The 26,717-nt window shown below is 50.2% G+C and overlaps 2 protein-coding genes across 12 annotated transcripts in view; both read right to left on the bottom strand.

Moving 5' to 3' along the window:
- Window positions 1-4,637, bottom strand: part of THOC5 (THO complex subunit 5) — a 32,220-nt gene extending 27,583 nt beyond the window's left edge. For 2 of the 8 annotated variants that reach the window (XM_067700320.1, XM_067700325.1), the window contains exons 1-3: window positions 4,560-4,635; window positions 3,755-3,829; window positions 2,404-2,535 (exon numbers count right to left, since the gene is read on the bottom strand). In XM_067700320.1, coding sequence (XP_067556421.1) covers window positions 2,404-2,499 — 96 coding nt within the window. In that variant the 5' untranslated portion in view covers window positions 2,500-2,535; window positions 3,755-3,829; window positions 4,560-4,635. Of the gene's footprint in view, window positions 1-2,403; window positions 2,536-3,754; window positions 3,868-4,543 lie in introns of all 8 variants that reach the window. The other 6 variants (XM_067700326.1, XM_067700327.1, XM_067700328.1 and 3 more) reach the window with 5 other exon arrangements.
- A 1,626-nt stretch (window positions 4,638-6,263) lies between these two features.
- NIPSNAP1 (nipsnap homolog 1) lies at window positions 6,264-22,295 on the bottom strand. Of its 4 annotated transcripts, XM_067700329.1 has the most exons (11): window positions 22,159-22,295; window positions 14,491-14,618; window positions 14,246-14,291; window positions 13,901-13,995; window positions 10,698-10,768; window positions 10,412-10,552; window positions 10,077-10,108; window positions 9,631-9,725; window positions 8,240-8,323; window positions 7,487-7,657; window positions 6,264-6,599 (listed from the first exon to the last, which is right to left on the bottom strand). In XM_067700329.1, the coding sequence occupies exons 1-10, from the start codon at window positions 22,254-22,256 to the stop codon at window positions 7,518-7,520; spliced, it is 930 nt and encodes a 309-aa protein (XP_067556430.1). In that variant the 5' UTR covers window positions 22,257-22,295; the 3' UTR covers window positions 6,264-6,599; window positions 7,487-7,517. The 4 variants fall into 4 exon arrangements, with proteins under 4 accessions (XP_067556430.1, XP_067556431.1, XP_067556432.1 ...); XM_067700330.1 differs by lacking the exon at window positions 7,487-7,657; XM_067700331.1 differs by lacking the exons at window positions 9,631-9,725; window positions 10,077-10,108.
- Between the last annotated feature and the right edge of the window lie 4,422 nt (window positions 22,296-26,717).

Raw genomic sequence — 26,717 nt, 5'->3', positions numbered from 1 at the left:
TGCTTGGTGTCAGAGATTCAGAACATAGAGAGGAGTATCAAAAACAAAACGAAAACTTGCCTATAATCTCACCTCCCAGCCTGAAGTAACTCCATTGTTAGTACTGTGGATAAATACATTAAAAAAATAAATAAGGGCTTCCCTGGTGGCGCAGTGGTTAAGAGTCAGCCTGCCGATGCAGGGGACACGGGTTCGTGCCCCGGTCTGGGAGGATCCCACGTGCCGCGGAGCGGCTGGGCCCGTGAGCCATTGCCGCTGAGCCTGCGCATCCAGAGCCTGTGCTCCGCAACGGGAGAGGCCACAACAGTGAGAGGCCACAACAGTGAGAGGCCCACATACCGCAAAAAAATAAATAAAATAAAAAATATAAATAAATAAATAAAATAAAATGGGATATTGTTCATGCTATTTAGTGCAATTTCCCATCACAATAAATATAAATCTCCATCAAAATGGCTACATATAGATGAACCAGAATTCATTTAACCAAATTTCTACTGATGGGTGTTTAGACGGTCAAATCAAGCTTTAGCAGAAACTAAAATATCCTAATTGGTCTCCCAGACTTTGGCATAAACAAACACATCTCTTTAAGAGAGAGTCAGTTACAATTAAAAATATTGCATTGCATATTTGAAAGTTGCTAAAAGAGTGGATCTTAAAAGTTCTCATCACAAGAAAAAAATTTTTGTAACAACTATGTAACACGTTGGATGTTAACTAGACTTATTTCGGTGATCTTTTCACAAAATAAACAAATATCAACCATTATGTTGTACACCTGAAATTAATATAATGTTATATACCAATTATACCTCAATTTAATTTTTTTAAAAAAGAGTCAGAATCAATACCTCCCAAAGGATAAGGTTCTTCGTTAATTTTAATTTCCTAAATCTGAGGAAAGCATCATCTTCCATTTAAGTTGAAGCTGGTATGTTTCTCTATTCTAGTTAAAAAACAAACAAAAACCACAACCAACCAAAAAATCAAGTTAAGTCATACAATCTATGGACTGGGAGAAAATATTTGCAAGCGATGCGACCAACAAGGGCTTAATTTCCAAAATACACAAACAGCTCATACAACTCAATAACAAGAAACCAAACAACCCAATCAAAAAGTGGGCAGAAGAGTAAACAGACATTTCTCCAACGAAGACATACAGATGGCCAAGAAGCACATGAAAAGATGCTCCACATCACTAATTATTAGAGAAATGCAAATCAAAACTACAGTGAGGTACCACCTCATGCCAGTCAGAATGGCCATCATTAAAGTCTACAAATAAATGCTGGAGAGGGAGTAAAGAAAAGGGAACCTTCCTACACTGTTGGTGGGAACGTAAACTGGTGCACACTATGTAAAACAGTATGGAGGTTCCTCAAAAAACTAAAAATAGAGTTGCCATATGATCCAGCAATCCCATTCCTGGGCACATCCAAACAAAACTCTAATTAGAAATGATACATGCACCTCAACATTCATAGCAGCACTGTTCACAATAGCCAAGACATAGAAGCAACCTAACTGTCCATCGACAGATGAATGGATAAAGAAGATGTGGTGTATATACAGACAATGGAATACTACTCAGCCATAAGAAAGAATGAAATAATAGCATTTGCAGCAACATGGATGGACCTGGAGATTAGGTACAAAGTGAAGTCAGTCATAAAGAGAAAGACAAATATCATATGATACCACTTACATGTGGAATCTAAAATATGACACAAATGAACTTACTTACAAAACAGGTTCACAGACACAGAGAACAGATTTGTGGTTGCCAAGGGGAAGGATGGATTGGGAGTTTGGGATTAGCAGATGCAAACTATTATACATAGAATGGATAAACAACAAGGTTCTACTGCATTGCACAAGGAACTATATTCAAGATTCTGTAATAAACCATAATGGAGAAGAAAAAAATTGTTAAGTCATAAATTAGCTTGACAGATTCAAGGACAGAGAAACAGCAAAAGAAGAACCTGCTGACTACAACAGCACTCAGGCCTCAGAAGACGTTCTTTAGCTACATGGTTCTGGTACTGTCTCGGTAGCAGACCAGGGATGTCACATCTCCAAAGCCTTAGTGGCCGCTGCGGATGGACTGCCTTCTTCTGACCATCAGGAAAGCTGGAGACACACACCATACTAGAATGCATTCTCTGTTCAGGCACTAATCGTGTCTAGTACAGGCTTGTTGGTTCTTGGGATGCTGCAGCTAAATCTGATATGGATTCTCAGGTCTTGAAGAGCCAAGGGAATTCCAGGCACCTGGTCAAACAGAGGCCACCTGGGAGGTTACGCCTATGATCCTCGGCTGCTGCAAACCCACAGCCAGGTGCTTGGCCACGAGCTGCAATTTCTCAGCAGCACAGCAGCCCTGGCTGATCTCACCTGTTCAATGTCAGAACGATTACGCTTCCCTTCAGCTGGAGCTCCATCACTTCGGATCACTTTGGGCTTTCGTTTTTTGCTCGATTCCGATGACATGGTTGTTTGGTGAAGTCAGGAGGAAACAGCAGAGACCTGTTAAGAGGAGAAAGCTTCTGAGCTTTTCCAGAGTTGGAACTGGAGATTTTCCTAGAGTCAGAATACTGAAGTCTAACTAGCAGTTGTGCCCGCTTACACTCTTGGTAACTCAAGAAAAGTCATCAACCCTCCAAAGCCTCAATTTAATCCTCTGTAAAAAGCAGAATCATCCCTCAGACTGTTCAAAATGAACTCATCTTCCCCAACTCCACCTCCTTTAAAGGCACCACCACAACCCCACTGACCAAACTCCTCAGCCAGGCACATAAGCCCATTCTCAACACAACTGATTGATCATTGTGTGCTGGACCTTGATCTAAGCACTTCAAAGGTATGTTCTCATTTGGTTCTTATAACAAGGATCCTCTCAGATATGAACAAGCACCATTTTACAGGTGAGAACACTGAGGGTCAGGAAGGTGAATGACTTGCCCAAGGTCACACACCTAGTGTGCTAAAGCTAGGGTCCAACCCATGCCACAGCAGTGCTCCTGACAACTACGTTACTGTATCTTGTAGTGCTGCCACCATGTCATCTGGCGATGCCATCAACTCCCTGGTTGACGCGAAAATTTAAAAGAACAGAATAGGGACTTCCCTGGTGGCGCAGTGGTTAAGAATCCGCCTGCCAGTGCAGGGGACACGGGTTTGAGCCCTGGTCCAGGAAGATCCCACATGCCGCGCAGCAACTAAGCCCATGCACCACAGCTACTGAGCCTGAGCTCTAGAGCCCGCGAGCCACAACTACTGAGCCCACGTGCCACAACTACTGAAGCCTACACGCCTAGAGCCTACTCCACAACAAGAGAAGCCACGAAGAGTAGCCCCTGCTCACCGCAACTAGAGAAAGCCCGCGCACAGCAACGAAGACCCAACGCAGCCAAGAAAATAATAAAAATAAAATAAAATAGAAAATAAAAAATTTAAAAGAACAGAACATACATTCATGGGCCTCTAGCGTCACAAAGTATCCTCTCTCTGCTACCTCTACTGACTGTCACCAGCAGCCTCTGAGGTGGGCAGCACTAACCCCCCTACCCCAGTGAATCTGTCACCAACACTTATTGAGGGAGCCAATGCCTCAACAGAGTTGTGTCAGAGAAACCCTGGGCTGGAGTCTCCAGTCCTCTATTTCATGGCTGAGTCCTGCAACAAGTCACTTCACTTTTCTCTGCATCTACTTCCTTCCATATCAAATGAAAATAGCCATCCCTACCTCAGAGGTGGCTGTGGACATTAACGCAGGAGGCGCTCCACTGGGGCAGGTGATGAAGATGATCTGAGAGCAGGGCTTTAGATGGTACACAAGTGGTTAATAATGTTAAACACCTACGGAGAAAGTTAATCCCTTTCAATTCTTTTTAGAAACTTCTGATTGCTTCAAGAAGAACGTGTCATTTCCCTAGTTAGTCTTTAACACCTATGAATGACAACGTCCTTTTGTTAACAAAAGGATTCTATCTCAGACCCTTAGACAATGAAATCTAGCCACAATTATTAACGATAACCTTTACATATTAAATACATTAATTTTTATCACTACCTTCTGCATAGGACAAGTGAGAAAAGTTTTCTATTTATGGTAAAGATTTAAATTTTTCTTTTAAAGTAAATTTAAATTTTAAAAGTGACTCAATTAAAAGCCTTTAGTAAACAATCGTACAAGATAAGTTGATTTTTCACAGAGGGACCCGAAAAGCGTTAAGTGTGCGAAATCCTGACTTTGGCAAGACAGTAGACAGTGCCTGGCACACACAAGCGCATAATAAATGTGAGCTGATATCACCACCACCGTGGTGGTCGTTATCTAGAAGCTGCCCCATAAGGCCTGACGATGCTGCAGCCACCATTTTCCACAGGAGGAAACTGAGAGTGCGGCGCCGAGCGGCCGGGGTCCCCGGAGAATAAGGACGGAGAACCGGGTCAGACCCCAGCCCGGGGACGCCCTCGGGAGGTCCGCACACCAGTCCCAGCGCGCCCAGCCCCACCCCGGTCCTCTCCTCACCACACTGCACCCCGACCTGTCGCGGCCAGCGAGCCACTTCCCACAGCTCCCGCACCACAGAGAAGCGGAAGGAAGGAGTGGCCGACCGGAAGTGAGGCGTGGAGGCCGGAAGCGGAGCGCGAAGGGTCCCGACGCAGCCACCAAGCGGTGCGGGCGGCTGCTGGGCTGCAAGGGGTCTAGGAGCTGGTGGCACCTGGGTTGTCTGGGCGGGTCCCAGCCGGCCAACAGCCTCACGCTGCCCTCTGAAACCAGGAAACCGAAGTTGCAAGGGCAAAGACTATGTGCCTCGTTCATTCTTTCCCCAGCGCCTAAAGCTATGCCCAGCAACTAGTAGGTGCTCGGCCAAGTATTTGTTGAATGAATTTGTCGAGAGCCCAAGATAACCCAAGAATGTAGTAGTGCCATGATTTGGACACTTGTGAATTTGCTTCCATAACCTGGATTCTTAACCACTGTCATACTCACCCGAACATCCCACACTAGCAAGAGCAGCAAGTCAAGGTGGGCATTAATCCCATCTAACCCCGCCTCTTTCCCCCCACAAGTTCATCCCCATTTTAGGCCCGATTTGCCCTAGGACAGAGTCACAAATCTAACGCAGCATTTGACAGCTTCAAGTATTTTCTACCCCTGGTATGAATTGTACTGATGAGGTTCAGTAAATCCTACTCATCTGAAGATAGAAACACTGATGTCCTGAATCCCTGGTTATGCAGTGTATTTCCTTCTGCCGTAGAAGGAGGCCCTCCCCAAAAGTAGCTCAGGGAACGCAATAACCTCCAGTGGGGTAGATCAGCCAGGTGGACCGGCGAAGCTGGCCCTGCCTGGGGCACTTGCCAAATTTCCTTGCAGATGAAGAAAAGACACCATGGTTATAGTAAATATTTAACTGGTTCCATCAGTGACTCCACCACAAGTTTTCCTGAAACGGAGGCAGAATCAAGATACTCAGAAGTTCATGAGGTGTGGGGGTCACTGAGGAGGTCCCCAAAGTCACTGACCCCACTAAACACACCTGATGGCCCAGTGGAATGAGGGTTGGGCTGAGAGAATGTGAAGAGGGAGAAAAGGAATACGGGGTGAGGGAAATACGGGACCTAGTCCGTAGTTCTGCCTGCAGGAAGGCAATAGGGAGGGCAGAAGACACTCCCTGCACAGAAGGGCTGGAACAACTTGTTCAAGTTCTCAACCTCATTATGTGGGAAGAAAGAGATGCACCTCTCTCCAACTGTCTTGTATTAGGAACCCCTCCCCAAGTGGTCTTCTGTCATCTCTGTTCTATCTTCCCAATTCTGTATTCCAAATTCTTCAGTTCAAACCCAAGTTCTGAGTTCTAAGTTCTACCTTCTGGGTTCCTGTTCCATTCTGCTTCCCTCCCCCAGGTCCTTCCCAGCTCCCATCCCTTTTCCCAGCCTTTCTGGGTGGAATATGTGGATGTCCTGCTGACTTAGCTAACTTGAGGGTTTTCCCTTTTGCTTCTTGAGGAAGTTCTAGGCTTTTCTCCAGCAGAAGGGACTTGGCTCAGACTGTCCACCAAGTGGGTGGGCCAGTAGAGACCAGGGAATTCCTGAGAGCCTGGCCTGGTCTGACCTCCTCCCTTCCCACCCCACCTCTAACCAATGGACACACTACCTTTTGTACAACTTAAGCAAAGCTGAGGATTTCCATGGTGATGATTATGGACTGGTGGCCTTGAGATGAGGAATCTTAGGGGAAAATGTGAAAAGACACAGAAGGTTGCTGTTCTTCATTCAGAGAAATTAACAACTGCTTCCAGCAAGGGGAACGGGTGTGCGGGGAAGGTGGGAAGGGTCTGGACAGGGCTGCGAGTCCTCAGAACCCCATCATCCTTCAGCTCCCCCTTCTCTGAGCTGAGCACTACTCCCAGAGTCCACAGAGTCTGAGAGAAAACCAAGACATCAGGGCTGGGATCTCCTCTGTCCATGGCTACCCTGAGGGAGAGGTGGGAGGAGGTGGAGGCAGCGGCAGCATCACTGGAGAGGTGAGATCTTCAAAGGGATCATGATCCGAGACTCCATGTGTCGAACCAGGGGGACTGCAGAGAGAGAGGCAGAGGTCACGAGGGGGCTGAGGTGAGCCAACCGCCCAAAACTAGCCCCTGAAGGAGGAGGAGGCCTGGGATGCTGAGACAGGGAAACCCCACTGCTCTCCTGGAATGGCCCATGGAGAGCACCACATCTCCCAAACTGTGGGATATGAGGGGACTTAGGCTGTGATGAAAGGCAGCTTTTAAACTTTTTCATAATTGGGACTTCCCTGGTGGTGCAGTAGTTAAGAATCCGCCTGCCAATGCAGGCGACACGGGTTCGAGCCCTGGTCCGGGAAGATCCCACATGCCGTGGAGCAACTAAGCCCATGCGCCACTACTACTGAGCCTGCGTGCTGCAACTACTGAAGCCCACATGCCTAGAGCCTGTCCTCCACAACAAGAGAAGCCACCACAATAAGAAGCCCGCGCACCACAACAAAGAGTAGCCCGCGCTCGCCGCAACTAGAGAAAGCCTGCACGCAGCAACGAAGACCCAACACAGCCATAAATAAATAAATAAATAAATAAATTTATTTATTAAATTTTTTTCATAATTATGTATTTACTTCCTATGTATGTGAAAAAACAACCAGCATAGCTTAAAAGTGATTTCACAGATATTATCGCTTAGGACAAAGCTAGGTGAAGAACAAAGCAGGGGGATTTAAAGGAAGAGATCAAGAAAATAATTGTAGCAGAAGAAAATTGGCAGGACAAAAGCTGTGAGGGTGTCCTCAAGGGGCTAAAGTTTGAAAAACACTGATTTAGTTCAACTGACTCATTTTACAGGTGGGGACACTGCAGCTCAGAGTGGGTCACCCCAAGGTCACCCAGAAGGTCAGACTCTTTCCTCCTGCTCAGTGCAGTTAAACTTTACCATGCTTACAAATTACCTACAGTTCTCGTTCAAGTGCAGATCTTGATTCAGTGCGGGGAGGTAGGGGGTTGAGATTGGGCATTTCTAACAAGCTTCCAGGGGATGCTGACACTGTCATTTGGGACCACACTTGGAAGAGCGAGACTCCCGCTAACTCCTTCAGGAGATGCATTCTCCCACACACCAGCTGTTAAGTGTGGAAGCTCAGCTGTAAGTTCCTTAAGGGCAGGGCATTCTCTGCCTCCCAACTCCCGCCCACCACAGTCCCTGGTACACAGTGAGTGCTCACCCAGCACCTACTGACTCCAGGTGGTTCCCAGGGGTCCCTGCAAAGTGGCAAATGCTGTAGGCAAAAAACTTGCTCGAAAAAATTGACTGTGCGCCTCCTCTGCGCCAGAGTCTAGGCCAAGCACTTTTCATAAATTAGCTTCTCCAGCCCTCTGAGGGAGGCTTTCTCACCATTGCCACCTTACAGATTGAAAACAGCATCAGTGAGGTGAAGAACCAGGCCCAAGGTCACACTGTGTGCTCAACTACAACACTTCTCTGAGGCAGGGACCACCTGGCTGTGTTATTGTCCCTTAGGGCACTCACCCAGGACAGCCTGCATCCCGGGGAGCATGCCACCAGGACAGGAACCTACTAACTCATTGTCCTGAAAGTGAGTTCTCCATCACGAGAGGTAATCAAACAAGGTCAGATCTACTTGCAGAGGGGATTCCATCCTCAGATAGGGCTCTTGGCAGATGACCTCAGAGGAGGTGCTCACCTGTGTAGTAGACATTTTCGTCCCAGCCCCTCTTCCTCCAGGCAGCATTTCTGGTCTCCTCCCGAGACTGCAGGTCTTTATAGGCTGTGGGGGGAAGGCATAGGCTCATTCCTGAGGCACAGAGGATCTGAGCCTGTACCCAGCACAAGGCCCTCCTTCTGGTGCCCCAAACCCTGCCCTGCTGTCTCTTCCTCCCCGGATGCCTCCAACTGTTAGCAAACACTGTCTGCTTTGACAATCTCATCCAATCAGTACATTTCTTGTGTATTTCCAGCCCAGAACTCTCCCTTGAGCTCTAGACTCGATTATCCAGTGTTCACTTGACATTTCCACTCAGATGTGTCAGTGTCTCAAAGGTAACACTTCTAAGGACCAAAAGTACACTCCTGACTCTCCAACCTGCTCCTCCAAGGGTCTCAGTAAGCAATACAGAGCTGCTCAAACAGGAGTCTTGGTGTCCTGGGGTCCTCTCTCCCTCCCCCACCCCAGACAGACAATTCATCCACCAGTCCGATTGGTTCCACCTCCAGACCAAAGAATCTGTGGACTTCTCAGCATCCTCATTGTCACCACCTTAGGCCAGGCCACCATCCTCTCCCCCCTGAGCTACTATAACCATCTCCTGATGCCCCACATCCTCTCTCGCTCCCCTACAAAGTGCTCCCAACAAAGCACATGGCAGCCAGAGGAACCATTAGAACACAAATCAGGTCATTTCATGCTGCTTGAAACGCTGCAGCAGTCGCCCGCTGAAGTTAGAATAAATCCCAGGAATTCCCTGATGGTCCAGTGGTTAGGACTCTACACTTCCAGTGCAGGGGGATCAGGTTCGATCTCTGGTTGGGGAACTAAGATCCCTCAAGCCTCGCGGTGCAGCCAAAAAAAAAAAAAGGAGAAAAAGAAAAAGAATAAATCCCAACTCATCTCATCCCCATGGCCTGCAAGACCTAGTCTAACCTGGTCGATCCACATCTTCCCACTCTCTTCCCCACTCCCTCCACACAGGCCTCCTTTGCACTCCTCAAAACCCTGAAGGCCTTTCCCCGCCGCAGGGCCTTTGCACATGTTGTTCCCTCTACTTGGAATACCCTTCCCTGGCAATTCACAGCTGACTCCTCATCCTTTAGCTGAGCTTACATTTCACCTCCTTAGAGAGGCGTTCTAGTCTATCAAGCCAATGAAACTTCCCATATTTTTCTTCATTATTTCTCCCTCTCTCTTTATGATTTGTAATAATCTGAAATTATCTTTTTTGTTACTTTATGTCTGAGGTGGTATCTCCCTCTGCTGGAATGTAAGCTCCACAAGGGCCCTAATGTATTCGCATTGTTGACATGGACTGAGAGTAGAGAAAGGGGGCCACAGAGGGTCCTGGAGGGTCCCCAGCCTACCCCAGAGATGGTGCACAACGTATAGCTCTCCTATCTGCGAGAAGAAGCCGCCCACTGCCTCCTGGTTCTCCTGCCGGTACTTGATGGCCCGAGCCCTGGGGATGGCAGAAAAGTGTGGGGCAGAGGCCAGGGCCGGTGCAAAGGGCCCTCCGGGGTGTTCCCAGGCTGGTTTCTCAGTTACACATCAAGGGAGGAACCTGAGGTAGGGCCCTTGGCTCTCAGAAATGATCAGGGACCAGGGTGACGGAGGTGCAGCCGCTGGCTGGGTGTTCTACCACAGTGGTCTAGAGAATCCTCACCCCCCTGGTTGGATCATCACCATCTCCTGGAGATGGCATGGAGGATGACGGGTTCCCTGCTACAGGGCCCTGGGAAAGGTGGTCCACCAGGGGCCTTGATGGGGCAGGTGGGCAGGGTACCCCCAACTCCCCAGAACCACCACTCACCAGTTGTTCCCCCATTCGATCATGGTTCCCGGCTGAAAGAGAACCAGAGCAGAGGAGGCGAATGAGCCCCCTTCTGGTACTTCAAGCATCACTGTTGGGTGGGGATGGGAAACTGTCACGTTTCTGCAGCTCCTGGGGCCGCTTCACCTTATTCATGGGGCCCTGACTCACGCCTGGGTGTGCACGTGTGCACACATGCACACACACCTCTGTTCTGGGGCCAGAAGCCCCAATCTAGGTGCTGGGGCACCAGGCCCGCCCACCTCAGGGTACCAGGAAAGCAGCGCTGCTGCAGGAGGGGTGGGAGACAGGCGGGGAGCTGGCGGGGGAAGCACCTTGAGCTTGTACGTCCTCAGCTCGTAGATGTTGGGGCCGTCTCTAGGCTGTGGCTCGTTCCAGAAGCTGAACTCGAGGAGCAGCTGGTTCCTCCTGGACAGCAGCATCTGGCTCCGCTCCTTTCGGAACTCTAGGTACTCCTGCGGGCATGGTGGTTTGGGCACGGCAGCCAGGAAGTGCCCCGGCCCCATCGGTGTGTCCCACAGGGTGACGGAGGCAGCCCCCAGCACAGGGCTGAGCCAGAACCAGCATCTGGAGAGGTTTGCCGAGTGTATGCCAACATACCTTGTTGTTTTTGAGCTTGTTCATGCAGTCCATGAGGGCTGGGTAGCCACCTGAGAATCGCCACAGGTGCACTGTTGGGAGGCAGGGAGGACGGTACAGGTCAGGGGGCTGCGGGGACCCTGCCCTGCTTACCCCGAGGCTGGTTAGGTGTGTATGTAAAAGGGGAGGCTCCAGTCTGGTTCCCTATAGCACCAGGACTCTCTGAGTTCCCTCTGCCTTGGTGCGGGCAGCTCTAGGCAGGCGGAAGAGCCAGACACAAGACCCGGAGACCTAGGTTTGAGGTGCAGCTTTGCCAGGTGGCCTTTGACCCCTCTAGGACTCAATGTCCTCATCTTGAAAATGAGAATAACGCTCCCACCCAAACTTCTTTAAGTAGCAACAAGAGGATCAGACATGAACTTGTACCCTAGGAGCTGCGCATGTGTAAAGCAGACCACCAGGCCTGTGGGGGACAGGCTGGGCCAGAGGAAGGGGTAGGTCTGATGGGCAGAGATGGATGACTCCAAAACACTGAATTAAAGGAAAAAAGCTAAGGAACAGAACAGCATGTGAGGTACGGTACCACGTGTGTTTAGAGGGGGAAGAACATATCCAGAGATGCTGGTCTATGTACCACCTCTTGATGGAGAGCCATCGAGATTGTGACAGGAGATGCCCTTGGGGCAAAGAACTGAGGCCTGGGGTTCACAGGCAGGAGGGAGGCTTACTTTTCGTTGCAAACTCTTTGTACCGTTTGCATATTTTATCACCGTCTCTGTACTGGGTTAAATAGTGTCCTCCACCTCCACCCCCAAATTCATGCCAACCCAGAACCTCAGAATGTGACTTTATTTGAAATAGGGTCTTTCTAGTGGTAGTCAAGCTAAGATGAGGTCATATTGGGTTGGCCCTAACTTCAATGACTGATGTCCTTATAAGAAGAGGGAGACTTGGACACAGAGGGCAACACCACGTGAAGACAGACACCCAGGGAGAACACCACGTGACTAAGGAGGCAGAGATTGGAGCAATGCATCTGTGAGCCAAGGAGTGCCAAGGATTTCCGGCCACCACTAGAAGCTGGAAAAGGCAAGAAAAGATTCTCCCCTAGAGCCTTTGGAGGGAGCATGCCCCTACCGACACCTTGATTTCAGACTTCTGGACTCCAGAACTTGAGAGAATAGATTTCTGTTGTTTTAAGCCCACCAGTAGTTGGTACTTTTTACAGCAGCCCCAGGAAAACCCTGATACACCTTCCAGTAATAAAGAAACCTAGTCTGTGTGCAAGAGAAGGAACAGTCTTGTCATGCTTGGGAGCATGGCTGGGGCCAAGGGAGCAAGGTCCCTAAAAGGTCAATCGGGCAGGCTAAGGCTGAGAGCATTTGGCTGGCCAGTGGCTTGGCATTTCAGACTCTTGTTACTTATCCCCAGCTGGTCGCTCACCTGCCTTTTGACTCCATCTCTGCCTTGATTTTCCCATCTGCAAAATGGTCTGACCCTATGGTTTAAAGGCCTCTTTCCCAAGGGAAACAGCAAAAGTACTGTATGGATGGCAGTCTATTAAGACCAGGAATGCTAACCTGTGGAAGAGGCATTAGCCTAATTCTAGGGGCCAAGAGGTAAAAGTTACAAAGAGGGCATCCAAGGCCCATGAGAAGAAAGAATTTTCTAACAATGATAGTGGACGATGGATTGGAGGTTTTTTACAAAAAACCCGAATCTACAAATTCATTAAAATGTAGATTCCTGAGCCCTACTCCCAGGGGGTGGCTCAGTGGATCTGCTCCCCAGATGATTCTACATAGGGGACAACCCCTCAAGATACACAAAATACAGGGCATGCTTTAAAATTCACGCTCCCATTCCTCAAAGTTCATTTCTCAATTAACAGATACTTAGAAGAATCCAAGAAGTACTGCTGGAACTGATTAGGTTGTACCTAAAATGGGGAAACTGTAGGGGCTGGAACGGAAGACAGCTTTTCTCCTACCCCACTATTAATGTGTCAGTGACTGTTACTGAAACAGAATATATGATTAAGAGAATCTACCTAACTGCAGATCACAGATTTAAAAAACAAACAAACAAAACACATACAATTATCAGGGTAGTTGAAGGATGAGATAAGTTGGCTTGTGTGGTAGTGAGCTCCCCATAGCTGTGAGTGTTCAAGGGAAGCATAGAGGACCCTCTATCAAGGCTGCACCAGAGGAGCTCCCTGTGCTGTACGCAGTCTAATCAGCACTGTCCAAAAGGACTTCCTACTATGATGGAAAAGTTCTACAGCTGTGCCATCCAAGACGGTAGCCACGAGCCACATATTTCTATCAATGGGCACTTGAAATGTGGCTAGTGTGACTGAGGAACTGAATTTTTCATTTTATTTAACTTTACTCAATTTAAATTTAAGTAGCTACATGTGGTTAGTGGTTACTTTCCTGGACAGTGCAGATCTAAATGCCAAGGCCCCTGTAAGTGGCTGGGATGCTGTGAGTGAACCAAATGCATGTGTGGGTCCTCACAGCTGGTGCCAACTGAGGTGGGCATGTTGGGGTGGGATGGGGCATGCTTGGGGTACCGCTGGGAAGCTGTAAGGAACCAGCTCAGACAAGAGTCCCTTTTATTCCACAAATATGTACGGCATACCAGGGGTTCAGTGGTGAAGAAAGGCAGGGCCCCCGCCCGCTTGGAACTCACCACCTCCACGGGGAGACAGACAGAACAGGGCACATGATCAGGGCTGTGAAGAGGCAAGTCCTGGGGGCTGGGGAGCCAGGAGAGGTGCCTCACCCAGCTGGGGTGGAGGGAATCAGGGGAGGCTTCCAGGAGGAGGTGATGTCTACACCAAAATAAAAGGTGAGTAGAGGAGTGAGCCAAGTAGAGGAGGCAAAGGAGAAAGAATGCTTCAGGCTGACGAAACAGCATGAACAAGAGCGTGGAACTAGAGGGAAAAACTATCCATCTGAAGAACAGAAAAGAGTCCTGGGTGGGATCGTGCAGCGAGCAGCAGGACGTGGCGAGACAAGGCTTGACACTGGGCAGGGAAGGGCTCGAGAGCCTCGTGGGGCACCCCAAGGGCAGAGGGAGCCGCCACAGATGTTTGGGCAGGAGAGTGAGCTGACGGGAGCTGCACTTAGAAAGACCCCTCTGGGTGCCGCTGCAGAGGGAGTGGAGGGCAGCCACCTGGGCTGGGCAGCAGTGGCGCTGGGGGGTGGGCAGCTCACCTGCCTGGTCCTGTTCCCCGTACCATGTGTTCCAGTTGCCCACGAGTGAGCAGGGGTAATCCTCATCCAGGTGCAGCTTGGGCAGCACAGCCTCCCTGTGGGAGGGGCACAGAGAAGGGGGAGGGCTCACACCAGCCACCAGAGCCCCTGAGATGAGGCTTCCAACTCAGGCCCGCAAAGTTGGGCCTCAGTCTCCCCATCTCTAAGATGCAGAGGCTGCACGAGAGGATGTGTGGCTCTGAAATCTATACCCCCCTGGATTTCTGCATGGAGAACAGGGCTTGCATAGAGGTCCCCACCCAAGCAGGGACTGGGACACGAGGGTTAGGGTTAGGGTCAGCTCACGTCAGGCTGTTGTAGGCATCCAGATACTCGGGCTTCACATTGTGAACTGCAACAGAGGATAGAGAGCAGGAGGTGAAGCGAGGGGGAGCGGGGTGTCTGTGGGGAGCTGTGCTGGGGGTAGCCCCACAGGGTGTGGGCTTCCAGGACAGCTCGGGATGTCCCAGACCCTCTCAAGTCCCAGCCAGAGCCTTGCAGGCCCCCAGAGGCCCTGGGAGGGCGGGCTGGCCAACTCAGCAGCCACTCACACTGGATCTTGTAGAGGTTGCTGGTCTCCTTCTTGGACAGCAGGGTGGAGTGGGCGTCCTTCCGGGGATCCACCTTGTGTACGAACAGAGAACGGAACCAGCTGCCTTCATTGTCCTTGGAATAGAAGCTGCGGGACAGAGTTCAGGGGGGACCTGCTTACATCTGCTCGGACGCCTTGCTCCCCAATGCTAGTGACACACATTTCTGGGAATGAAGCCACGGAATCCCATGGCAGCTCCAGAAGATGTCATATCATTGGAGCCAGCTGAGCACAGCTGGTCCTTTCTACAGAGATCCTGGCTCCCCAGTTCGCTTCTTGAAGCTCTGTGGAGGCTCAGGAGGCCAGGAGAGGCAGCCCCACCTCCCGCCTCTCTCTCCAGCCTCCCTGCCTCCAATTCACCCCTTTCCAAGAGGTCGTCCACTTGGACCACACAACTGCATCCCTTGCCAAGAGGATCAACCCCGCACCCATCTTGCCTGATGTCCAAAGCCCATGACAGCCCAACCTACCTTGGCAGCCTCCCATCCTGTCCATCCCCAACCTGCGTATCCCGCTCTCCAGCTATGTTTCTCCCTGAACCAACCAGGCTCTTTCACTCTGTGCTTTCTTTGCAATTTCTGTCCCCTCTGACAAGAGGGCTGCACTCACCGTCCTCCCTGGTGCTCACACTACACCTGGCCTGTGCCCAATCCCAGCCCCACAAATGGAGAGCCCAAGACAAGCACACTTTGTCCTTGAGGAGGTCACAGTCTGCTGGGAGAAGTGGACCTTGGAACACAGTTACAGCCAGAGGTCTCTGGGAGAGCCCAGATGTGTTAGCCTGAACTTGGCCTCTGGAAGTCTGGGCTGGCTCTCCAGAGGAGGTGATCTGGCCAGTCTCCAAATCTCCAGGGCTGATTTGGCAGATAAAGGCAGGTAGAGGGGGTCAAAGGCATCACAAGGCAAGATTCATTCACTCATCCAGCCAACACTTAACTGACAAATATCTGCCCTGTGCACATTGCTGTGTTGCTGTGAGAATGAATGAATGAATGACGTGCCTTGTTCAGAGCAGGGGGACCAACCACCAGGTCCTGCCAGATCATAACTGCACTCCCCACACAAGGTCCCAGCAGGGGTGGGGATTACTTTTAGGCTGCCAAATGTGGTAAATCATCTTACTTAACAGCAGTGGTGCAGCTTGTAGCCAGGCCTGAAACACTAGCCTCCCGCTGGATGATTTCTAGCCAAGGAGCCTGGCAGTGGGGGCCCCATCAGCAAGTCCTCTCCTTTTTCAAGCCTCTTCTGTGGCTAGGATAAACGTTTTGTAAATCAAAGTATTGCTTTTTTCCAAAATATGGAGCAAGTACTGGGACTGATAAAATTTAAAAAGCATCTTAAAGTGGTGAAATATTTGTATAAGCATAGAGAAAGATAAGTAACAATCTGTCCCAGACTGCTTTTTGTTGCTTGGTTGGTTGGTTGGTTGGTTTTTGGCCACGCCAAGCAGCCTGCGGGATCCTAGTTCCCCGACCAGGGAATGATCCCGGGCCACAGCAGTGAAAGTGCCGAGTCCCAACCACTGAACTGCCCAGGAAATCCCAGTCCCAAACTGTTAATACTGCTTACCTGGGAGAGGGAAGAGGAAGATGGTTAAACTTTTCGTTATTCATTATAATTTTTTGTAAAGGTAAAAAAAAACTGTTTAAAGTATTTCCAAATTCATAGGCTTTCTATCATTTTGTGTGTATTTGCTTCATTAACAAAAAACAGACAGTTATCGTCAGATGGTCGATGTAGACTGTGAAAAATTTGGGACCAGAATAAGGGAGCCTCACTATGGCTAACGTTGGCTGAGGATATCCTCTGTGCCAGGGACCTGTGATCAGCTTAACGTGATCCCGCTGAATCTATGTAAGGATATCATAATGTTGATATTATTAATGCCCCCATTTTCAAGATGAGAAAGTAGAAGGTCGGAGGTGGGAGGGTTAAGACACTTGTCCCCAGGTCACATAGCAAATCAGGGACAGAGAGCTCAGGAAAGAACCCAGATCTCTTTCCTCTATAGTCAGCCCCACCTCAGATCTGGCACCAACCTGGGGAACTAGCATCAGGTAGATACTGTGAAGAACCAGGTGTTTTTAACAAAGCCACGGCAGAGGGACCTGACCTTTGGTCTGAATGTAGAGAGGCTGCTTCCGCTGGAAGGGGTGGTGACAGGGAGGGCAGCCACTCCTACTATTTGTCAACCAAGACCTTTGCTCCAGGACTGGGCTTTGAGTAATTTATTAACATCAGCACTGACCAAGATAAACAGCCAAGTGGCCAGCCCTGAAGAGACAGCCTGGGACCCCGGGGGCTGGGGAGTGAGCGGGTCCAGGAGCTCTGATGGGCTCCCATCTCCTCCCACCACTGTCTAATCTTTCCTGCCTCTGGGTCTCCGTTTCCCCACGTGTCAAAAGAGCAGGGTAGAGCAGCCTATCTCTAAGGATCTTTTCTACAAGTCCCAAGAATATCCCAGGGCAGGGTCTGAACTTGAAGCTAGCATCCGAGGGTTCACATTTTCAAGAGTTCAAATTTCACTTTCTCAATGAAATCACAACATTCTCCTGTCCCTGAACTCCCCAACTCTTCTCACCCTGCTCTCTATTTTTCTGTAGCTCCTTCTAACACGTTATAGAATGTTTTTGTTTATTATGTGCCTTGTTTATTGTCTCCCACTAGAAGCAGAGCCCCAGGAGGATAGGGAGCTTGTCTGTCTCGTGTATCCCTGCTGTATCCCCAGTGCCTGGAAAAGTGTTGGGGATGTGGCACATGCTCAGACCACGTTTGGGGAATGAGTGCAGGCGTGTGGGGGGACACGGGTGCATGAAAATGATGAAATCTGAGAGGTAAGAAAGGAGAGAAAGTGTGGACCTTGGCTCAGAGTGTGGACTCGGGACTCAGGGGCCCTTTCCATCCCCACCACCACCAGCAGAATTAGTGCTTAAGAACACAGGTTCTGGACAAATCCAGGACTAATCCCAGCCCAGCGTCATCTCTCTGAGACTCATTTACCTCATCCATAAAATAACAGCAATAGGATTGCCTTGTAGAGAATGGGGCAGACACGGCAGTGCAGCTAATATCACTCTTCCTACCTAACTTCCTAACTGAGCTCCTGCCTCCCATTCTTTCCCTTTTTTCCTAACCTGACCATCAATTTTGTAATGCACCATGGTTGTGATGCTATTCGTCCACTTGAAAATCTTCTATGGATCCCTACTGCCCATAAAACAAGGCTGGATGTCTCCACTTGGGATTCTAGCTCTAATCTATTTTGCCAAGCTTTCCAGAGTCAGTTCCCCTTTTTTTTTTTATTTTTAATTTTTATTTGTTTATTTTTTTGGCCGCCCCACGCAGCATGTGGGATCTTAGCTCCACGACCGACCGGGGACTGAACCCATGCCCCCAGCAGTGGAAGTGCAGAGTCTTAACCACTGGACTCCCGGAGAAGTCCCCAATTCCCTCTTAAATTTGGTGACCACAGAGCCAAGATTCCCTATCGTTAGCAACACCTGAGAACGTGTTAGAAGTTTTCAGACCCCATCCCAGACCTACTGCAACCAAAACTCTGGGGGTGGGCCTAGCAATCTGGGTTTTAACAAGCCTGCCAAGGGATTCTGATGCACACTCAGGCCCGAAAATCACTGCTCTAAGGCAGTCCCAACTTACTTTCTTTCCTTCTTTTCTTCATGTAATCTCAGTAAATCATCCCAGAAACACCAAAGAGTCTGGTATCTAAACTATATTAAGAATGTATTAAGGTGGGGCTTCCCTGGTGGTGCAGTATTAAGAACCCGCCTGCCAATGCAGAGGACACGGGTTCGAGCCCTGGTCCAGGAAGATTCCACATGCTGCGGAGCAACTAAGCCCGTGTGCCACAACTACTGAGCCTGTGCTCTAGAGCCTGAGAGCCACAACTACTGAGCCCTCATGCCACAACTACTGAAGTCTGCGCGCCTAGAGCCCAAGCTCTGCAACAAAGAGAAGCCACTGCAATAAGCCCTCGCACCGCAATGAAGAGCAGCCCCCCGCTCGCCGCGACTAGAGAAAGCCCGCGCGCAGCAATGAAGACCCAACGCAGCCAAAAAATAAAATAAATTAAATAAATTAAAAAAAGAAAAAGAAGAACACCCCTTAGGACTAGAAAAACCAGTTCAACCCTTTCCATAAACACATCTCTCCTGGGACTTCCCTGGAGGTCCAGTGGTTAAGACTCTGTGCTTCAGGGAGCTCAGCTGGGTGCTCTGTGATGACCTAGATGGGTGGGATGGCTGGGGGGCTGGAGGGGGGGCAGGGAGGGAGGTCCAAGAAGGAGGGGATATATGTATACATATAGCTGATTCACTTCACTGTACAGTAGAAACTAACACAATATTGTAAAGCAATTATACTCCAATTTAAAAAAAAAAAAAAAAGACTGTGCTTCCACTGCAGGGGGCACAGGTTAGATCCCTGGTCAGGGGAACTAAAATCCCACATGTGGGGCTCGGCCAAAAAAAAAACCTCTCCTATTTCGCCCTCAGCCCCTCCATCATTTTCATGTGAATATGTCTCGTCTCCCCAGCCACACTGGAAGCCCAGAGCTATGTCTCGTCTCCCCAGCCACACCGGAAGCCCAGAGCTGACGGTGTCCACCCCTCAAGGTATCAGCACAATGCTTTTAGCATGGGAGTTGCTCAGTAAATATCTGTCCCAGATGAGAACTTCTGAGACACATTTGCACTCTCAATAGGGATCAACGATCTGGTGCCTCACCACATGAAAATGCTCTGGAATGTTCTAGATTGATATGCTAGGAAGTTTGGCTCTGTGCACATTCCTGAAACACTCTTCTGTTTTGAGTTGGCTGAAAGGGGCCACAGGACTTTCCTGGTGGCGCACTGGTTAAGAATCTGCCTGCCAATGCAGGGGACACTGGTTTGATCCCTGGTCTAAGAAGATCCCACATGCCGCGGAGCAATTAAGCCTGTGCGCCACAACTACTAAGCCTGTGAGCCACAACTACTGAGCTCACGTGCCACAACTACTGAGGTCCACGTGCCTAGAGCTCGTGCTCCACAACAAGAGAAGCCACGGCAATAAGAAGCCCATGCACCACAATGAAGAGTAGCCCCTGCTTGCCACAACTAGAGAGGGCCCACACGCAGCAACGAAGACCCAACACAGCCAAAAATAAATAAATTAATTAATTAATTTAAAAAAAAAAGAATCCACCTGCCAATGCAGGGGACACGGGTTTGAGCCTTGGTCCGGGAAGATTCCACATGCCGCGGAGCAACTAAGTCTGTGTACCACAACTACTGAGCCCGCGTGCCACAACTACTGAAGCCCATGTGCCCTAGAGCCTGTGCGCCGCAACTACTGAGCCCACCTGCTGCAACTACCGAAGCCCGTGTGCCTAGAGCCTGTGCTCCACAACAAGAGGAGACATGGTAATGAGAAGTCCACGCACTGCAACGAAGAGCAGCCCCCGCTCGCCACAACTAGAGAAAGCCAGTGCGTAGCAACGAAGACCCAATGCAGCCAAAAATAATAAATTAAAAAAAAAAGGGGCCACATTTCTGCTTATTGTTCCTGAAGTGTGTCTTTAGAAGACAAACTGGAAGAACTAAAGTTCTGTTAACGAGAGCATTACTGATGCAGCGGTAGCAACTGCTGTGTACTGAGCACTTTCTATGTGCTGAGAACAGATCCTCACAATATGTTCTTGAGAAAAATGAGGCTCAAAAACAAAATAGAGAAAAATGAGGCTCAGAGATGTACCAGGCCTTATTCGAGAACAATTACTCAATGGCCAAGAGGATTCCAATCCAGGTCTATCCGATTTCAAAGCCCACACGGTGTCTATACCCCAGTGGCCCCCAAAGCTCAGAGGCCAGAGGGCCCCTCTAGTGACTCCAGAGAGATACGGGGCAGATGGAGGGTCGGCAGGATTCCCAGGTATCCAAGGTGGGATCAGGGAGTAAGTAACTTTGAAGCAGTCCTTTAGGGACTTGATAAGTATTAATCCAAGTACCTGCACAGCAATCCTACGAAAAACACCAGGCAGGGATCTCCATTCCCACTTTACAGAGAAGGAAACCAAGGATCCCAGAGGTTCAGTGCCCCATCCAAGGTTAAGGAGTGGATAAGGGAGGAGCAGCAGGCTGCCTTAATGTCCCATGCTCCTTTTGTGGCCTCTGGCTATTCGCCACACAAATGGCTTTACCACCAACCAATTTTGTAACCCTGGGGCAGTGTGGTCCCACCCACAGCTTCCATTTCCTTATCTGGAAAACAAGGGGCTCACAGGAGGTGATCTCCCCAAAGCCCCTTCAGCCCTGACATCTTCGGGGCTCATGAAGAAATTGCTTGAGACACAGGTTTGGGCAAGGGGCAACATTTGCAGCAAATTCATCAGCGGCTGGGTACGTCGCACACATGGCCTTGTTAATCCTCAACAACTCTATGAAATACATCCTACTTTATCACCCCCATTTTACAGATTAGGAATCTGAGACTTCAAGAGGCCAAATGACTCATGCAAGGTCACCCCACTGAAAAAGGCTGAGTTAGATGTGCTGGTGCCCGGCAAACTCTAGGTAGGCTCTCTCCATGTTATCAGCTTTCTCCCCAATTACTGGGCAGTCAGGTTGGGGGCACATACCTGGCTCCTCTTTCCCAGCCTCCCCTGACCCCCACTGCACAGCACTCTAGATCATCTCACAGCAAAGCCTAACAGAACTCAGCAGCTTCATGCCTGCGCTGCTGGGCAGCACAGACCCCTCCTTTCCACAGGTGGGGGGACAGGTGTCCTCACTTCTTTGGCCAATGTTCTTGAGCATACACTGTTGTGAGCCCTGTGCCAGGGGCTGGGGAAACAGAAATATGAGGTGATGCTCTAGTGGCAGGGACAGGCAAGTGTGTACAGGGTGGTAAGAGCAGAGATGGGGGAAGTATAGGGTACTAGAAACGGAGTCAGGGAGGCCCAGCCCTGCCTCAGCCCAGAGCAGGGACCAAACAAAAGCCCAGGCCCAGCCCATGGCCCAGCCAGCCTCCCTCTCCCAGGAGGCCACCAGTTGTGGTGCAAAGAGCACAGGGGTGTCAGGAGGCCTGGGTCCAGACCCAGTGCCGCCACAGGATGGCAGGGGGAGTGACCTTGGGCAACTCACATCCTTTCTCAGGCCTCCTTTGCCCCACTTCTACTGTTCAGGGTTGGGGAGCAAAGGATCTGTGCAGCCACGGCCTTTAGGGATCTCCCATTTGCTCCCCATATCTCTTACCCCCAGAACTTCCGGAAGGAGGTGCTGCCTCTCCTCGAAGCCCCCAGGGGGACTATCTCACAATCACCGCAAAGGCCTGGGAAGGGGCCACTCCTCCTGCCCTCTGACAGCTCCCACTCCCCAGGACCCAGGACCCGCCCCTCTCATTCACCCTACCCTTCATTCTTAGCCCAGAGCCAGGCACCCAACAGGACAAAGACCCTGCGCATACCTTTCCCACCTCCCCCGTTCTTTGACCAGACCTCCTCCCCATGGCTCCACTTCTAACCACTAGATTACAAGCCCGAGTCTCTGCCCATCCCCCAAGCCCAGACCCTGGCCCCCACGCGTGCACCCCCCACGCGCGCCGCCCCCGCCTGGCCCGGCCCGGCTCATACCGCGCTGCAGCCACAGCCGCAACGTCCCGGCCCCCGGGCCCCGGGCGCCCCAGCAGCCGCCGAGCCGCCGCAGAGATGCTGCACAAACGCGGAGCCATGTTGGAGCGCTGCTGATTGGAGGAAGGCCCCGCCCCCGAACCCGGCGGCGGAGGCGGAACGTGAGTAAGCCCCGCCCCACCTGGTAGCCCGCCCCTTCTCCACCCAGACTGGTGGGTGTAGTCCCTGTGCGTTCAGCAACTTAGATGCTGGGCAGAAGTCCGGATTCTTGTCCTCTGAGCCTCTGCAACCCTGCTGCAGACTTGTTCTGTGACCTGGAGCAAACCCTCTGCCTACTCTGGGCCTCGGTGTCCACCCCGGTAAAATGGGAGCATTGAACAATAATACCAGGGGTTCTTAACGGGGCACTCAAGGATGAGCGGCAGAGGGCGAGTAAGCCCCCTGAAATCGTATACAGTTATGTGCGCCTGTGCGTTCCTGGGCGGGGGTGGGGTGGGGTGGGGGCGGCACAGGTAGCGTTTATCACATTATGAAAGGAAAACCCCGTAACGATTTAAGACAGATGGACAAGGCTCTGGGTTGCAGGGACACTTTCTCTCTATCATCTCCTTTTCCCTTTCCATCCGCGCCTACCATCGCTGCCTGGGCCTCCTGGGGCCCCATGCCCTTCTCCTGCTCTGCCCAGGTCTTGTGCCTCACTTCCAAACTAGTCTCCTCTCGGCCCACAATCCCCCAGGTCACAGACCTTAGCAGGAGCAGAGGGCCTGCAGACCCCACAGGGGGGCCCAGGAGCCTAATAACTTCCAGAGAGACTGTATGTGTAAAAGAATGTCCACCCGCTGAGGCTGACACTAACGGTCAGCGTGGTGTGCCTGGGGTGGAGGAGTGAGGACAGGCTTTGATTTTGTGATTCCTTCAGCAAATACTGAGTCCACGTGGCTAGGCCATGTGGTTAACTCTGAGACACCAAAGGCGGCCAGAACAACAATCCCCCAGCCCTCTTGGAACTTAAGGCCTGGCCAGGGAGACAAAATCAAACTGGTACTAACCTCCTGGGCAGAGGCCTTAGGCCTACCCCTCCCCTCCCCTCTCCTGCCTGACATACTAAATATTTACTGAATAAGTGAAAAATATACACAAAAATATTTTTTGCCAACTGTGATAGAGGCTATGAAGAAGTATGTGAAGCTATGAGGACTTATAATGGGGAGCGGGAAAGAGAAAATTCGAGGTCCTATATAGACTTTGAGGGTCAATGATAACTTCTATAAGGAAGTGAGGCTTGAACTATGATTTTTTTTTCTTGTGTTTTCTAAAGTTGCTACAATGAACATGTATTCTTTGCATGATTTATTTTAAAAGGATACTGTATATCATCATGATAAATAAAAACCGAAATCAACTGTTATACACAGGCAGAACCATCAAAATAAATGCAAAAGTATTTGCAACAGATACTGCAACAGATAACAGTATCGCCGGTACCTTGTAGCTAAGGCAGAGGGCCATGAGCCTGGAGCCTGCTCTCTGTGTTAACAAAGAAGACACAGCTGGGCCCAGTTGCTCCTTGGGTTTATCAGAGGGACAAAAAGAGTGAGCTCCTCATTCTGGAAGTCAGCATGATTGGAGGGTTCCCAGACACAGCCACTCAGGAAAAGCCCTGATGGGTAGATGGAGGTGTAGCAAGTAACGTGTCACTGGTGTCATGCTGTGGAGGAACCAGGTGTGGCAGGCGTGTAGAGGTGGGTGTGACCATCTTGATCGGGCCTCACAGGTGGCCTGATTTTAGACCTAAGCTTTAAAGGCTAAGCAGGGAGAGTCAGCCAGAAGGGAGCAGGGCAAGGAGAGCCTCAGGCAGAGGAGGCAATATGTGCACAGTACGCGAAAGGGCCCCCAGGAAGGAAGAGGTTTGGATTGTTCAGCACCATCGAATGTCATCAGAGGGTGGAGATGATGTGAAGGCATCTCTCTCAGTACAAGGAATACTTTCCTAACAATGGAGTGGGCAGCCTTGGTGACCTGTCACTGGATTGTGCCAACAGAGGCTGCACAGCAACTTATTGGCCATGTGGTGTAGGGCATTTGGCAATCGAGCCACAGGAAGCCAGGACCCCTGGCTTCCAAGCCAGGACAGGGAAGGGCTGGCCCTCCTGGTCTAGGGTGAGAGTCCTCACCAAATTCTTGGTGTTTCTGGCCACTTCTGCTGGAGAAAACAAGGGAGGGCTGACCTGCAGCCTCCTCACACTGGTCTAGGCATTTCTAAGATGGTCTTCCCATCTCCCCCTATTCGAGTGGGATAGGAGGCTCAAACTAGGTCCTCCGGGAGCATGGTCTCACCCCTGACCAGGAGAGATGGGAGATGAGTCTCCATACCCAGGCCATGTGAACCAGTGCGGCTGGCTCACTGGAAATTCAGCTTCGAGATCTCCACCCCCACCCCAGCTAGGGTGATCAGCTCATTCCAGTTTACCCCAGACGTTCCCAGTTTGGGCACTAGATGTCCCCTATCCCAGGAAACCCCTCTATCCTGGGCAAACTGGGATGTATGGTTATCCTAATTGTGGCCCTTTCCCTCTCCCTGGGACACACATCAACTCCACCCCAGAATCGTTTCCTTGCTTAACTAACCCCATTTACCCTGCTTGAAGTGGCAGGGCAGGGGGGCTGTCTTTATGGCACTCAGTGTCATGCAATGCTCGTTAACTGAGCAGCTGGTATGAATAGGTCCCTGCCCCATGGACCATGCATTCTGGGCAGTAACCAGATGGATGTTGGATGACAATTCTGCAAATAAGGAGTTATATAATTAGACCATTTCCAATTACTGCAGAATAAATTACCCCCAAATTTAGCAGCTTGAAACAATAAACATTTATGATCTCACACGGTTCCAAATGGGTCAGGAATTCAGGAATGAGTGATTAGCTGGGCTGTTTCTGGCTCAGGGTCTCCCACAATTTTGCAGTCAAGATATTGTCTTGGGCTGTGGTCATCTGAAGGCCTGACGGAGGCTGTGGGATCTGCTTCCAAAGTGGGCCACTCACACACCTGACAAGTCAGTACTGGTTGTTGGCCAGGTGCCTCAGTTCCTTGCCACGTGTGCTTCTCCAGATGCTGCTTGGGTGTCTTCACCCCATGGCAGGTGGCTTCCCCGAGCGCGAGTGATCCAAGAGAGAGTAAGGTGGAAACGTCAAGGACTTTTTTTTTTTTTTTTAAATTCGGCCAGGCCATGCAGCATGTGGGATCTTAGTTCCACCGAACAGGGATCAAACCTGTGCCCCCTGCAGTGGAAGCGTGGAGTCGTAACCACTGGACCGCCAGGGAAGCCCCCCAAGGACTTTTATGAATTGGCCTTGGAAATCACACTCTGTCATTTCTGAATATCCCATTGGTTACACCTGTCAGCCCTGCTCAGTGTGGGAGGGGACATTACAAGGGTGTGAATATCTACACGCAAGACTCCTGGAGGCTGGCTACCACAATTATGTTCTGCACTAGGCCCAACTTAATTATTGGGATTGGACTCAGCTCTTCAAGCCATCTTCTACGAGCAGGACTCCCCAGCATCATTGTCTTCTGTTCTAGGATCTCCCCTTCCCCTTCTTCTCTGAGGTCCCTTTCTGCTCACCACTGAGTCTGTGACATCTCTTTCTCCTGAACCTGTTCATCCTCCCCTCTCTGCAGGGAGCTGACCCATTTCTTCTTCTCCCTCCCTTGTTTCCCAAAGATGCCCTCATGGAATCTACCTTCATAACTCATTGCCAAGATCTACTGCCCAATCTGTGAAGTGAAATGAGAGGAGCAGGGACAAAGATAGATGGGCAGAGCCAGGCGAAGAGGAGCAGGCAGGTTCATAAGTGTAAAATATGGACAAACCTGCCATCATCTATTCCCTGGGACAAATAGATCATCACCAAATGGGCTGCAGAAGAGCAAAGAGACAAATTATCCAGCTGTGGCAGTGTCACCTGCTCCTTATTGATGGGCTCTTATGCTCGGGCCCAACTGCTCTCTGAGAATTGCATCCTCCAGTTCCTATGAGACCCCGAACAGGAGTGACAGGAAAGACAAGAAAGCTTTTATGTCTCGGCTGGGGCATGAGCCGCACTGCCAAGTTCCAGCTTTTCTGTAGTATGCATCATATACGTATATGAATTTTGTGACTTTGACACAGTGCCACATAAAAACATGATCAAAGTGCCACCCCATGTGTAAACTGGAAATCATACAAATGCCAGAGAAAGAGAACATTTTAACCGGTTAAATACTGAACGATTTCACAGCTGTTGGGTTGGAACAAATTATAAATTGTGTTTACGCTGATGCCACAAGGCGGCGCCACTACAGCCGGAAAACGACCACATTCTGTGTCACTATGGAGCAAATCACACAGTTGTTAGCATGCTTTGGACTCCAGCAACTGCCTCTTTGTGACTACTGAGCTGTTATTTTGCCACTCACTGTCATTATAAACAACTTTAAAAAGCTATAACAACGTCATTCAACAACATCGTTCACGAAGTAGAGAGGTCAATGCTGAAAACCACGCCCCCAAATCAGTA

The sequence above is a fragment of the Pseudorca crassidens genome, chromosome 12, assembly GCF_039906515.1.
Source record: "Pseudorca crassidens isolate mPseCra1 chromosome 12, mPseCra1.hap1, whole genome shotgun sequence".
Classification (NCBI taxonomy): domain Eukaryota; kingdom Metazoa; phylum Chordata; class Mammalia; order Artiodactyla; family Delphinidae; genus Pseudorca; species Pseudorca crassidens.
Note: the sequence above shows the minus strand (reverse complement) of the source record. Positions and strands in the feature narration are given on the sequence as shown.

What these genes read in the sequence shown, in the direction of transcription:
- NIPSNAP1 (XM_067700329.1), bottom strand. Translation starts at nt 22,256, where the DNA reads ATGGCTCCGCGTTTGTGCAGCATCTCTGCGGCGGCTCGGCGGCTGCTG. An exon ending in CGGGGAACAGGACCAGGCAG is followed by an intron (nt 10,769 to 13,900) that starts GTGAGCTGCCCA and finishes GCCTCCCAACAG; the next exon opens with TGCACCTGTGGCGATTCTCA. An exon ending in ATCGAATGGGGGAACAACTG is followed by an intron (nt 9,726 to 10,076) that starts GTGAGTGGTGGT and finishes TGCCATCCCCAG; the next exon opens with GGCTCGGGCCATCAAGTACC.